Source organism: Scyliorhinus canicula, chromosome 26, assembly GCF_902713615.1.
Source record: "Scyliorhinus canicula chromosome 26, sScyCan1.1, whole genome shotgun sequence".
Lineage (NCBI taxonomy): Eukaryota > Metazoa > Chordata > Chondrichthyes > Carcharhiniformes > Scyliorhinidae > Scyliorhinus > Scyliorhinus canicula.
In genome coordinates, this window is record NC_052171.1 from 12,552,912 (window position 1) to 12,567,993 (window position 15,082).

The following is a 15,082-nucleotide window of genomic DNA, read 5'->3' on the forward strand; positions in this document are numbered from 1 at the left end:
GTTTTACGTTTTTAAAAAAATGAATCGATTCCAGGAAAACAATGTGGTTTATTGCAAAACTACAATCGGAAGTATGATCGAGGGGGCAGTGCTTCATGAGTTTTGAATTCTCATGAGGATGTAATGATTGCATCACACACCACATCTACGTGCAGTTCTGAATGTTACACTTCAACAAAGATCATTCTTGAAACATTTTCACAAGATGCGCGTGTCATTTGCTCGGCCATCGTTTGTTGCCCATCCCTAATTGCCCTTAAACTGGAGTGGCTAATAATCTTTATTGTCACAGGTAGGCTTACATTAACACTGCAATGAAGTTACTGTGAAAATCCCCTAGTCGCCCCATTCTGGCGCCTGTTGTGGTACACAGAGGGAGAATTCAGAATGTCCAATTCACCTAACAGCACGTCTTTTGGGACATGTGGGAGGAAACCGGAGCACCCGGAGGAAACCCACGCAGACACGGGGAGAACGTGCAGACTCCACACAGACAGTGACCCGAGCCGGAATCGAACCTGGGACCCTGGCGCTGTGAAGCAACAGTGCTAACCACTGTGCTGCCATGCCATCCATTATACACTGGGCTCGCTGGGCCATTTCAGAGGGCGTTGAAGAGTCAACCACATTGGGGCAGCACGGTAGCATTGTGGATAGCACAATTACTTCACAGCTCCAGGGTCCCAAGTTCGATTCCGGCTTGGGTCACTGTCTGAGCGGAGACTGCACATCCTCCCCGTGTGTGCGTGGGTTTCCTCCGGGTGTTCCGGTTTCCTCCCACAGTCCAAAGATGTGCAGGTTAGGCGGATTGGCCATGATAAATTGCCCTTAGTGACCAAAATTGCCCTTAGTGTTGGGTGGGGTGACTGGGTTATGGGGATAGGGTGGAGGTGTTGACCTTGGGTAGGGTGCTCTTTCCAAGAGCCGGTGCAGACTCAATGGGCCGAATGGCCTCCTTCTGCACTGTAAATTCTATGATAATCTATGATTGCTGTGGGGTCTGGAGTCACATGTAGGCCAGACCGGGTAAGGACGGCAGATTTCCTTCCCTAAAGAAAATTAGCGAACCCGATGGGGTTTGACAGCAATCGACACATGGTCATCATTAAACTTTTCATTCTGGATTATTCTGGGGCTGGTTTAGCACCGTGGGCTAAATAGCTGGCTTGCCATGCAGAACAAGGCCAGCAGCGCGGGTTCGATTCCCGTACCAGCCTCCCCGGACAGGCGCCGGAATGTGGCGACTAGGGGCTTTTCACAGTAACTTCATTGAAGCCTACTCGTGACAATAAGCGATTATTATTCAAAATGGGGTAGCTGCCTTCGAAGACCGACCAAATTTCTGAGAGTGTTTTAATTGTACACAGGAGCTGTGACACAGTGAGGTACATTGTTCTCTACGTGGCACGCCTCCTGGCAGGACATGGCGAAGGTACCAGGTATCAACCATGATGCCTGGCAGAATTGTAACCAAATTTGCTCCTTCACACCGACTCCTGTACTCTTCAATGCAAAAAGAAATCTCCTAAATAACTATGTGTGCACAAAACTGGCTCAATAAGCCGTTTCTGTTGTCGTGTGGCAAGCACTTTGGAAGAATAACTCCATCTTTTCCTGTCTTGGCAGAGAGTGGCGATTTCCTGGCCCTCGACCTGGGAGGCACCAACTTCCGCGTGCTGAGAGTCAAGGTTTCCGACAATGGCAAACAGAATGTGCAGATTGAGAATCGGATCTGTGCCATTCCGGAGGACATCATGCACGGCACCGGCACTCAGGTGAGCATCCCTATCCCGGCCTTTGTCCGCACCAGCCTCGCCCGCCTGGCTATTAACCGCACCTTCCAACCTGAATCCTACCCTTGCACCAGGCCTCGCTCAACCATCACGAGTGTCCTTTATGAATTACGTTCAAATCAAATCACCACCCCCGCGTCAAGTCTAGTGATCATTTGTTCCACTCGCTCTATAACAATAATTTCCTTCCTCAGGTAAAGGAACCACAACAGCTCAGAGTGCTCCAAGTATGGTCTAACCAATCTCCGAGACCATTGAAGCAGAACCTCACAACTCCTGTACTCAAATCCTCTTGCGATAAAGATCATCTTACTATTCGCCTTCTTAATATCTTGCTGCACCTTCATTGTAATGACCAATGGACAAGGGCAGTCTTTATTTTCCGCTACTCTGCACATTGATTCCTCCCACCACAGACCGAGACAAAGAGAGAACCTCCCAGGTTGGGTACAGCGTAAAGCTCCCTCTACACTGTCCCCATCAAACACTCCCAGGACAGGCACAGCACGGGGTTAGATACAGAGTAAAGCTCCCTCTACACTGTCCCCATCAAACACTCCCAGGGCAGGTACAGCACGGGGTTAGATACAGAGTAAAGCTCCCTCTACACTGTCCCCATCAAACACTCCCAGGGCAGGTACAGCACGGGGTTAGATACAGAGTAATACTCCCTCTACACTGTCCCCATCAAACACTCCCAGGACAGGCACAGCACGGGGTTAGATACAGAGTAAAGCTCCCTCTACACTGTCCCCATCAAACACTCCCAGGGCAGGTACAGCACGGGGTTAGATACAGAGTAAAGCTCCCTCTACACTGTCCCCTTCAAACACTCCCAGGGCAGGTACTGCATGGGGTTAGATACAGAGTAAAGCTCCCTCTACACTGTCCCCATCAAACACTCCCAGGGCAGGTACAGCACGGGGTTAGATACAGAGTAAAGCTCCCTCTACACTGTCCCCATCAAACACTCCCAGGACAGGTACAGCACGGGGTTAGATACAGAGTGAAGCTGCCTCCACACTGTCCCCATCAAACACTCCCAGGACAGGTACAGCACGGGGTTAGATACAGAGTAAAGCTCCCTCTACACTGTCCCCATCAAACACTCCCAGGACAGTTACAGCACAGGGTTAGATACAGAGTAAAGCCCCCTCTACACTGTCCCCATCAAACACTCCCAGGACAGGTACAGCACGGGGTTAGATACAGAGTAAAGCTCCCTCTACACTGTCCCCATCAAACACTCCCAGGACAGGTACAGCACGGGGTTAGATACAGAGTAAAGCTCCCTCTACACTGTCCCCATCAAACACTCCCAGGACAGGTACAGCACGGGGTCAGATACAGAGTAACGCTCCCTCTACACTGACTCTATCAGCAAGGCCATTTGGCCCATGAAGTCTGTACAGACCCTCTGAACGATTAACATAGAACATAGAACATAGAACGATACAGCGCAGTACAGGCCCTTCGGCCCTCGATGTTGCACCGACATGGAAAAAAACTAAAGGCCATCTAACCTACACTATGCCCTTATCATCCATATGCTTATCCAATAAACTTTTAAATGCCCTCAATGTTGGCGAGTTCACTACTGTTGCAGGTAGGGCATTCCACGGCCTCACCACTCTTTGCGTAAAAAACCCACCTCTGACCTCTGTCCTATATCTATTACCCCTCAATTTAAGGCTATGTCCCCTCGTGCTAGCCACCTCCATCCGCGGGAGAAGGCTCTCGCTGTCCACCCTATCTAACCCTCTGATCATTTTGTATGCCTCTATTAAGTCACCTCTTAACCTTCTTCTCTCTAACGAAAACAACCTCAAGTCCATCAGCCTTTCCTCATAAGATTTTCCCTCCATACCAGGCAACATCCTGGTAAATCTCCTCTGCACCCGTTCCAAAGCTTCCACGTCCTTCCTATAATGAGGCGACCAGAACTGTACGCAATACTCCAAATGCGGCCGTACTAGAGTTTTGTACAACTGCAACATGACCTCATGGCTCCGGAACTCAATCCCTCTACCAATAAAGGCCAACACACCATAGGCCTTCTTCACAACCCTATCAACCTGGGTGGCAACTTTCAGGGATCTATGTACATGGACACCGAGATCCCTCTGCTCATCCACACTACCAAGAATTTTACCATTAGCCAAATATTCCGCATTTCTGTTATTCTTTCCAAAGTGAATCACCTCACACTTCTCCACATTAAACTCCATTTGCCTCTCAGCCCAGCTCTGCAGCTTATCTATGTCCCTCTGTAACTTGCAACATCCTTCCGCACTGTCTACAACTCCACCGACTTTAGTGTTGTCTGCAAATTTACTCACCCATCCTTCTGCGCCCTCCTCTAGGTCATTTATAAAAATGACAAACAGCAACGGCCCCAGAACAGATCCTTGTGGTACGCCACTCGTAACTGAACTCCATTCTGAACATTTCCCATCAACTACCACTCTCTGTCTTCTTTCAACTAGCCAATTTCTGATCCACATCTCTAAATCACCCTCAATCCCCAGCCTCCGTATTTTCTGCAATAGACGACCGTGGGGAACCTTATCAAACGCTTTACTGAAATCCATATACACCACATCAACTGCTCTACCCTCGTCTACCTGTTCAGTCACCTTCTCAAAGAACTCGATAAGGTTTGTGAGGCATGACCTACCCTTCACAAAACCATGCTGACTGTCCCTAATCATATTATTCCTATCTAGATGATTATAAATTGTATCTTTTATAATCCTCTCCAAGACTTTACCCACCACAGACGTTAGGCTCACCGGCCTATAGTTACCGGGGTTATCTCTACTCCCCTTCTTGAACAAAGGGACCACATTTGCTATCCTCCAGTCCTCTGGCACTATTCCTGTAGCCAATGATGACCTAAAAATCAAAGCCAAAGGCTCAGCAATCTCTTCCCTGGCTTCCCAGAGAATCCTAGGATAAATCCCATCAGGCCCCGGGGACTTATCTATTTTCACCTTGTCCAGAATTGCCAACACTTCTTCCCTACGCACCTCAATGCCATCTATTCTAATAGCCTGGGTCTCAGCATTCTCCTCCACAATATTATCTTTTTCTTGAGTGAATACTGACGAAAAGTATTCATTTAGTATCTCGCTTATCTCCTCAGCCTCCACACACAACTTCCCACCACTGTCCTTGACTGGCCCTACTCTTACCCTAGTCATTCTTTTATTCCTGACATACCTATAGAAAGCTTTTGGGTTTTCCTTGATCCTACCTGCCAAACATACAATTCACCTTCCTAATAACTTGCTGCATCTGCACGCTAGCTTTCAGCTTTCAGCTACATACGGACCAGGATACCCAAGTGTAGATCCTCACTTTCTCATTTCTTACCATTTTGGAAATACACTGCACATCTGTTCCTTCAGCCAATAGGATGGCCTCACATTTTTCCACATTCTATTACTTCTGCCATGTTCTTGCCCCCTCACAAAGTCTGTCCACATCCTTTGTAACAGCTTTAAGTCTTCCTCGCAACGCATATTCTTGCCTAGCTTTACACCATCAGCGAAATTTGGAAAGGTTACATATATTTCCCGGGTCCCACAGGCTTTTGTTTTGATGTCACAACCCCTTCGATTTGACCAATTGACATGTTTTATTCGCTGAATCGGTTTGCTTGGGTCAGGATGCTGAAAGTGAGCATCTTTCCTGGACTCGAGGGTGTCTGGAGGCTGCGGCAAGGAATAAATGAGTCAACATTAGAGGAATATAACTAATTGTTTCCTTCCTCTCTCTCCCTCTCTCTCTACTCACTTTCCTACCAGCCCTTCATCTCACATGGAAAGTTGTTCAGTTGACAGTATTCCATCGCCCTCTGTTGTTTTCCTCACGGTACTGCATATTGAACTGTCTTTTTTTTCCCCCTCTTTTAGCTGTTTGATCACATTGCTAACTGTCTGGGTGATGTCATGGAGGAATTGGACATTAAGGATAAGAAACTGCCCCTCGGATTCACCTTCTCCTTTCCCTGCCAACAGTCGAAGCTCGATGAGGTGAGCGAACTCTCACCACTGCTGTGGACACGTAGCGGTGAACATAACTGGCGTGACGGAGGGCATCATGCTGCAATCCTCTGGGCCGTCATGAGTCTCAATCATAGAATTTACAGTGCAGAAGGAGGCCATTCGGCCCATCGAGCCTGCACTTACTCTCGCAAAGAGCACCCTACTTAAACTCACACCTCCACCCTATCCCCATAACCCCACCGAACCTAAGGGCAATTTATCATGGTCAATCCACCTAACCTGCACATCTTTGGGCTGTGGGAGGAAACCGGAGCACCCGGAGGAAACCCACGCGGACACTGGGACCAAGAGCCGGGATCGAACCTGGGACCTCGGTGCCGTGAGGCAGCAGTGCTAACCACTGTGCCACCACGCTGCCGAGATCTCTATCTCGATCGAGCTTCGTGTATCAGGAATGGTTGAGGACTCTGCATCTGTATTCGTTGGAGTTTAGAAGGATGAGGGGGGGATCTTATTGAAACTTGCAGGATACTGCGAGGCCTGGATAGAGTGGACATGGAGAGGATGTTTCCACTTGTAGGAAAAACTAGAAGCAGAGGACACCATCTCCGACTGAAGGGACGATCCTTTAAAACAGAGATGAGGAGGAATTTCTTCAGCCAGAGGGTGGTGAATCTGTGGAACTCTTTGCCGCAGAAGGCTGGGGAGGCCAATTCACTGAGTGTCTTTAAGACAGAGATAGATAGGTTCTTGATCAATACGGGGGTCAGAGGTTACGGAGAGAAGGCAGGAGAATGGGGATGAGAAACATATCAGCCATGATTGAATGGCGGAAGAGACTCTATGGGCCAAATGGCCTAATTATGCTCCTTTGTCTTATGGTCTTATAGTCTTCAAGTCACTGGGCTAGTAACTCTGAATTAAGGGTTCAAAAACCACCGTGGCCTCCAAGTTCCACTCACGAATGAATTAAATTTCTTTCAAAAGAAAATCTTGAATCGAAACCTGGTCTTTGTACCGGTGGCCTATCAATTTGTCGTAAAAGCCCTTTTGGCTCACGAACGCCCCTTTTATAGAAGGAAATCTGCCGTCCTTACCCTGGTGCGGCCTATACTTGACTCCAGACCCCACAGCAATGTGGTTGGCTCTTTAGTGCCCCTCTGAAATAGCCAAGCGAGCCAACAGGGAAATTGGGGATGGAGCTGAGAGACACCCACGTCCCAATGGAAGACGAAAAATAAAAGTGAGGGAGGAATCGAAGTGGTTTTTGGACACTTCTTAGTTAGCCATGGAAGTACGGCATTTTCCTGTGAGAGGAAGACTCGAGCACGGAGGAGGAGGTGGATGTCACAGTTGACGTTGAGGCCTCCAGGAAGCCAGTTTTCTGTGGCGCATTGGCGTGTTGCCCATTTAAAAGAGGGCGCGCAAGTTCTCACTGACAGACGGGTTCAACTTGCGGGTGAAGTGTGGACACGTGTGGGGAGAATTTATTCTCGGCCTTGTGCACACCCTCACTGTGAGGTAGGAGTCTCGTTCCTAAGCAACGATTCCTGTCGCTGTTGTATTTGTGGCTGAGCAGTTAGGCCACTGGTCTTCGTGTGGCTTGGGGTCAAACATTTCTTGACGCTCTTGCCGGTGAAGTTCTATTCAAACCTATTATTGATCATGTATTCCTGTTCCATTTCATTTCCTAATCTCCACTGCAGAGTCTGCTATTGCATTGGACGAAAGGGTTCAAGGCAAGTGGCGTCGAGGGCAGAGATGTGGTTAACCTCCTGCGGCAGGCGATTCAGCGACGAGGGGTAAGCGCCAGTCATTTATGGAGGTGACCTCTGGAGAAACGTAGTTGGCAGGACATTTCTGCGATTGATTGTCTTCTCTTTAGAGAAAGAATTGTCCTGTTTGTTTTGATTCCACAGGACTTTGACATCGACGTGGTGGCAGTGGTGAATGACACTGTCGGGACCATGATGAGCTGCGGCTATGATGACCACAACTGTGAGATTGGGCTGATTGTCGGTAGGTCACCCTGTTTTTCTTTTAATGTTGCTGTGTTGGTTCTTGGGGGTCTGCACTCACAGATGGGTCGTGAGGAAGTTGCCTCCTGCAAAAGCTCGCACCATTTTTTATTTCTATCTGCATGTACGCACTTGACGGGCAGAACTGGTTGACATTGAGCTATTGAGCACTCGCGCTCACGTTGCTGTTTTCTCTGGAGTCCTGTGACGCTGGGAGAGTCCATTTGGCCCATCTTTCCTGCCCTGTCTCTGCAGAGCAGCTATCCAATTGCTTCCCCCTCTACGGGGCCATGCAAAGAATTTACCTTCACCCCCGCCCTGTCTCCTCTCGTTCTCTCTTCTCTTCATTTATTGACCGTGAGTTGGTGCCAGACGAAATGTCCTTATTAACAAGATCATGAGCAAGATCAAGGGGAGAGGAGCCAAGAAGGTGAACTGGATGGGCTAATTTATTTGGGAAATTCTATATCGGAAATTAGGGCAGGGCGAGGCCACATGACCCTTCGAGCCTGCTCCACCATTCATAGATGACCCGGTAGTAAACATCAACCCCACCTTCCTGCTGACCCTCTGATAACCTTTAACCCCATTGCTGTCTGTAGAACCTCATACACTTCAACTAGTTTATTACTCCAATGTTTTACCCAGGGACCTTCCCTTGTGAGATGAACAAAGGACAAATACAAGTTTACGATTCAACCAAATTGATTTATCAAACACAATCACCCTTCTTAAATTATCCCAAAACAACACTAATTCATCCGAAGATTGTTAACACTTCCCAATCCGATGGACTCAGTCGAGATGATTAGGGGCAGCACGGTAGCATGGTGGTTAGCATAAATGCTTCACAGCTCCAGGATCCCAGGTTCGATTCCCGGCTGGGTCACTGTCTGTGTGGAGTCTGCACGTCCTCCCCGTGTGTGCGTGGGTTTCCTCCGGGTGATTGTGTTTGATAAATCAATTTGGTTGAATCGTAAACTTGTATTTGTCCTTTGTCCTTTGCTACCGTGCTGCCCTTAAGAAGTTAACCTACACTCCATTATTCTACCCTAATCCAAGTACCTATCCAATAGCCGCTTGAAGGTCCCTAACTTTTCCGACTCAACTACTACCACAGGCAGTGCATTCCATGCCCCCACTACTCTCTGGGTAAAGAACCTACCTCTGACATCCCCTCTATATCTTCCACCATTTATCTTAAATTTATGTCCCCTTGTAATGGTGTGTTCCACCCGGGGAAAAAGTCTCTGACTGTCTACTCTATCTATTCCCCTGATCATCTTATAAACCTCTATCAAGTCGCCCCTCATCCTTCTCCGTTCTAATAAGAAAAGGCCTAGCACCCTAAACCTTTCCTCGTATGACCTACTCTCCATTCCAGGCAGCATCCTGGTAAATCTCCTTTGCACCTTTTCCAAAGCTTCCACATCCTTCCTAAAATGAGGTGACCAGAACTGCACACAGTACTCCAAATGTGGCCTGACCAAGGTTTTGTACAGCTGCATCATCACCTCACGGCTCTTAAATTCAATCCCTCTGCTAATGAACGCTAGCACACCATAGGCCTTCTTCACAGCTCTATCCACTTGAGTGGCAACTTTCAAAGAACTATGAACATAGACCCCAAGATCGCTCTGCTCCTCCACATTGCCAAGAACCCTACCATTAACCCTGTATTCCGCATTCAGATTTGTCCTTCCAAAATGGACAACCTCACACTTGTCAGGGTTAAACTCCATCTGCCACTTCTCAGCCCAGCTCTGCATTCTATCTATGTCTCTTTGAAGCCGACAACAGCCCTCCTCACTATCCACAACTCCACCAATCTTCGTATCATCTGCAAATTTACTGACCCACCCTTCAACTCCCTCTTCATCGTTAATGAAAATCACAAACAGCAGAGGACCCAGAACTGATCCCTGCGGTACGCCACTGATAACTGGGCTCCAGGCTGAATATTTGCCATCCACCACCACTCTCTGTCTTCTATCGGTTAGCCAGTTTGTTATCCAACTGGCCAAATTTCCCACTATCCCATGCCTCCTTACTTTCTGCATAAGCCTACCATGGGGAACCTTATCAAATGCCTTACTAAAATCCATGTACACTACATCCACTGCTTTACCTTCATCCACATGCTTGGTCTCCTCCTCAAAGAATTCAATAAGACTTGCAAGGCAAGACCTACCCCTCACAAATCCATGCTGACTATCCCTAATCAAGCAATGCCTTTCCAGATGCTCAGAAATCCTATCCCTCAGTACCCTTTCCATTACTTTGCCTACCACCGAAGTAAGACTAACTGGCCTGTAATTCCCAGGGTTATCCCTATTCCCTTTTTTGAACAGGGGCACGACATTCGCCACTCTCCAATCCTCTGGTACCACCCCTGTTGACAGCGAGGACGAAAAGATCATTGCTAACGGCTCTGCAATTTCATTTCTTGCTTCCCATAGAATCCTTGGATATATCCCGTCAGGCCCGGGGGACTTGTCTATCCTAAAGTTTTTCAAAACGCGCTACCTTTCTCCTGACAAGTATCTCCTCAAGCTTATCAGTCTGCTTCACGCTGTCTTCTCCAACAATATGTCCTGCTGTATCCTCTGACAATCCTCAACACTATCTGCCGTTCCACCAACCTTGGTGTCATCCGCGAACTTACTAATCAGAACGGCTACGTTTTCCTCCAAATCGTTTATGTACACTACAAACAATAGAGGCCTCAGCACCGATCCCTGTGACCGAGACAGTTCTGTGTCCATCTTACCACTGATCCCGTGTGACTTCACCTTTTGTTCCAGTCTGCCATGAGGCACCTTGTCAAAGGCTTCACTGAAGTCCATGTAAACAACATCCACCGCCCTCCCCATATCAATCATCTTTGTCACCTCCTCAAAAAACTCAATCAAATTATCATAGAATTTACAGTGCAGAAGGAGGCCATTCGGCCCATCGAGTCTGCACCGGTTCCTGGAAAGAGCACCCTACCCAAGGTCAACACCTCCACCCTATCCCCATAACCCAGTAACCCCACCCAACACTAAGGGCAATTTTGGACACTAAGGGAAATTTATCATGGCCAATCCACCTAACCCGCACATCTTTGGACTGTGGGAGGAAACCGGAGCACCCGGGGGAAACCCACGCACACACGGGGAGGACGTGCAGACTCCGCACAGACAGTGACCCAAGCCGGAATCGAACCTGGGACCCTGGAGCTGTGAAGCAATTGTGCTATCCACAATGCTACCGTGCTGCCCAAATTAGTGAGGCACAACCTCCCCTTTACAAAACCGAGCTGTCTATTGCTTCCAGGATTATCCCTGCTACCTTTCTCAAACAGCGGTACCACATTAGCTATTCTCCAGTCCTCTGGGATCTGCAGCCAATGAGGAAACAAAGATGTCAGTCGAGGCCCCAGCAATTTCTTCCCTTGCTTCCCTCGGTATTCTGGGGTCCATCCGGCCCAGGAGGCTTATCATAATATATTTTTAAAGACCTAATACCTCCTCCTTTTCAATGTTAACATGATCCAGACTGTCCACACACCCTACCCAAGAATCATCTTCCACAAAGTCCCTTTCTTTGCTGAATAGTGATGCAAAGTAATGGGGCAGCACGGTAGCATTGTGGATAGCACAATCGCTTCACAGCTCCAGGGTCCCAGGTTCGATTCCGGCTTGGGTCACTGTCTGTGCGGAGTCTGCACATCCTCCCCGTGTCTGCGTGGGTTTCCTCCGGGTGCTCCGGTTTCCTCCCACAGTCTAAAGATGTGCAGGTTAGGTGGATTAGCCATGATAAATTGCCCTTAGTGTCCAAAATTGCCCTTAGTGTTGGGTGGGGTTACTGGGTTATGGGGATAGGGTGGAGGTGTTGACCTTGGGTAGGGTGCTCTTTCCAAGAGCCGGTGCAGACTCGATGGGCCGAATGGCCTCCTTCTGCACTGTAAATTCTATGATTCTAAATTAACTAAATTAACATTTAGTCCTCTGGCTCAACACATAGATTCCCCCCCACTGTCCTTAAGTGGTCCAATCCTTTCCCAGGCCACCCGCTTGCTTTTTACATATGAGGGATAAACAATTCACCTCTTTTCCATCTGAAACTCCCTTATTTTTACACCGTGACCCTCAGCTTTGCCAGTGGAAAACAGTTGTGGGGATAATGTGACACAAACCTGATCAAAATCCAATGCTTCCCTGGAACTCTGAAGCTGGGAGTCGAACTGGGAACTGTCTTGGCGTTTATTCTCTTGGTGGTAACCGGGTTGCCCAATGCTTTTGTAGGTACGGGCACCAACGCTTGTTACATGGAAGATATGCAGCACATTGACTTGGTGGAAGGGGACGAAGGCCAGATGTGCATCAATATGGAGTGGGGTGCGTTTGGTGACTTGGGGGAGCTGCATGCCGTTCGAACCGAATTTGACCGAGAGATTGACCGAGGCTCCATCAACCCAGGAAAGCAGCTGTAAGTCAGTAACGACATATTACGTTCCTGGATGGGCGATCCAGGGGCCTTTTAACTTCAATGAATTAATTCAACCTGGTGGGAAAATGCGATCTCATTAATCAGGGGCTCCAGCCCAGGCAACATCCTGGTGAATGTCCTCTGCTCCCTCTCCAGGGCAATCACATCCTTCCTATAGAGTGGCGACGAGAACTGAGCACAGTACGCCAGCTGTGGCCTCTCCAAAGTTCTACACAGCTACAACATGACCTCCCTTCCTGCTTCTGTCATCTGCGCTTCGATTGATAAAGTCAGGAGTCCCTTATGCCTTTTTCACCCTATTAACCTGCCCTCCTGCCTTCAGAGATCTATGGTCAAACACGCCAAGATGCCTTTGTTCCTTGGAGCTTCTCAGTGTCCGACGATTCATTGATACTTCCTTGTCACATTACTCCTTCCAAAGTGGATCACCTCACACTTTTCAGGGTTAAATTCCATCTGCCTCCTTTCTGCCCATTTGGCCATCCCGTCTATATGTTCCTGTAACCCAAGACACTCATAATAATAATCTTGTAGGCTCACATTAACACTGCAATGAAGTTACTGTGAAAAACCCCTAGTCTCCACGTTCCAGCACCTGTTCGCGTACACAGAGGGAGAATTCAGAATGTCCAATTTATCTAACAGCACGGCTTTCAGGACTTGTGGGAGGAAACCGGAGCACCCGGAGGAAACCCACGCAGACACCGGGAGAATGTGCAGGCTCCACACAGATAGTGACCCAGGCGGGAATCGAACCTGGGTCCCTGGCGCAGTGAAGCCACACTGTGAGGGCCACAAAGAATCCAGCACGAGTTTTCAGGATACAAAGAAATAACATTTATTTAGAATAACACATATATACAACAGCAGCAGCAACGTCCCTTGCTGCTTACTTCTCTCTCTCTCTGCTGGTTCCAAACTGGCCAGCTCTATTTATGCAGGGAGTCTGCTATTGATTTCTCCCCCCCCCCCCCCCCCCCCCCCCCCCCCTCATTGGGGAAGCTCATACTCCCACAGGATTGTGGGATTGTCATTAGTCCCCAGCCAATGGTAAGCAGGCCGGTTATAACACTAAGCCAATTTTGAATCCACCTTATTGAGTTCTCCTGTATCCCACGTGCATTTGCCTTGTTGGGTAATGAGTCCTTTTGCATCCCAATTGGCGGAGCTGGGCTGTACATCACCAGGATTAGATGTGTCGGCGGGGTGGGGAGGGGGAGGGGGTGGGCGCGGGTCATGGAACAAAACCTCTCCCTGTGTCTGCGTGGATTTCCCCTGGGTGCTCACACCAAAGATACGCCGGTTAGGTGGGGTTATGGGGATCGGGACGGGGAGTGGGCCTCGGCACGGTGCTCTCTCGGAGGGTCAGTTCAGACTCGATGGGCCGAATGGCCTCCTTCTGCACTGCAGGGATTGTTCGTCCACTGGGGGACCCTGTGAATGAATCAGGGACATTGCAGCTACAAGCCCACAGCACAGCCAGCTAACTCCTTTCAATTGGCCTCCCAGGTTTGAGAAGATGATCAGTGGGATGTACATGGGGGAGCTGGTTCGAATCATCCTCGTCAAGATGGCCAAGGACGGACTGCTGTTTGGTGGCATAATTTCACCCGATCTACTCATCAAGGGCCACTTTGAGACCAAATATGTCTCCGCCATTGAGAGGTAGGCCAAAAGTTCCATCCAGTCAGGTGTTACTGTTCTCAGATTGACCTGTTCTGGGTCTCTGCTCCGAAATGGGGGCCTGTTTCCAAAACGTCTCCTGAGGGCCCCGACTCGCCGAGGGATGGACGACTGGGAATGCAAATCTTGGGCGTAAAGGTCGAGCCAATCATTTATTTTCTGCTTGTCAACACAGGGACAGGGATGGACTGCAGAAGGCCTGTGAGATTCTCACCCGGTTGGGCCTCCAGCCGACGCCAGACGACTGTGCCGCGACGCAGCGCGTTTGCACCATCGTCTCCACCCGCTCGGCGAACCTCTGCGCGGCCACGCTCGCCGCTGTCCTGCGGCGCATCAAGGAGAACAAAGGGGTCCAGAGACTGCGGACCACCATCGGGGTGGATGGCTCTGTCTACAAGAAACACCCGCAGTAAGAACGTGTCCCTGGCGATTTGATTTCTTCGGGGCCTTAGCATCAGCCTTGTTGCTCCTGAAGACAATTAGATGTAGGAGCAGAATTAGGCCATTCGGCCCATTGTATTTGCTCCACTATTCAGTGAGATCATGACCACCTGATGTGACCACCTGATCTCAGCATCGACCCTGTCAAACCCCCTGAGAATCCTCTATGTCTCAATAAGGTCGCCTCTCATTCGTCTAAACTCCAATGAGAACAGGCCCAGCCTACTCAACCTCTCCTCATAAAATCCCTCCCTACCCGGGAACAACCCAGTGAACCTTCTCTAGACAGCCTCCAAAGCCAGTCTATCTTTCGTTAAATAGGGAGGGGACCAAAACTGTTCACCGTATTCCAGGTGTGGTCTAACTTGCACCTTGTATAGTTTTAGCACGACCTCCCTATTTTTACAATCATTCACTCCCTCCCCCACCGACGCACAGTGGCAGCCGTGTGTACCATCTACAAGATGCACTGCAGCAACTCACCAAGGCTCCTTCGGCAGCACCTTCCAAACCCACGACCTCTACCATCTAGAAGGACAAGGGCAGCAGATACCTGGGAACCCCACCACCTGGAGGTTCCCCTCCAAGTCACTCACCGCCCCGACTTGGGAATATATCGGCCGTTCCTTCACTGTCGCTGGGG

At 49.1% G+C, this 15,082-nt stretch overlaps 1 protein-coding gene across 1 annotated transcript in view; it reads left to right on the forward strand.

Annotated features, from left to right (window-relative positions):
* Positions 1 to 15,082, forward strand: part of hk2 (hexokinase 2) — a 70,482-nt gene that overhangs the window by 33,304 nt on the left and 22,096 nt on the right. Inside the window, exons 3-9 of the mRNA XM_038785270.1 lie at positions 1,627 to 1,775; positions 5,711 to 5,830; positions 7,510 to 7,605; positions 7,723 to 7,822; positions 12,111 to 12,294; positions 13,825 to 13,980; positions 14,174 to 14,407. Of these exons, the coding sequence (XP_038641198.1) occupies positions 1,627 to 1,775; positions 5,711 to 5,830; positions 7,510 to 7,605; positions 7,723 to 7,822; positions 12,111 to 12,294; positions 13,825 to 13,980; positions 14,174 to 14,407 (1,039 nt within the window). The remainder of the gene's footprint in view (positions 1 to 1,626; positions 1,776 to 5,710; positions 5,831 to 7,509; positions 7,606 to 7,722; positions 7,823 to 12,110; positions 12,295 to 13,824; positions 13,981 to 14,173; positions 14,408 to 15,082) is intronic.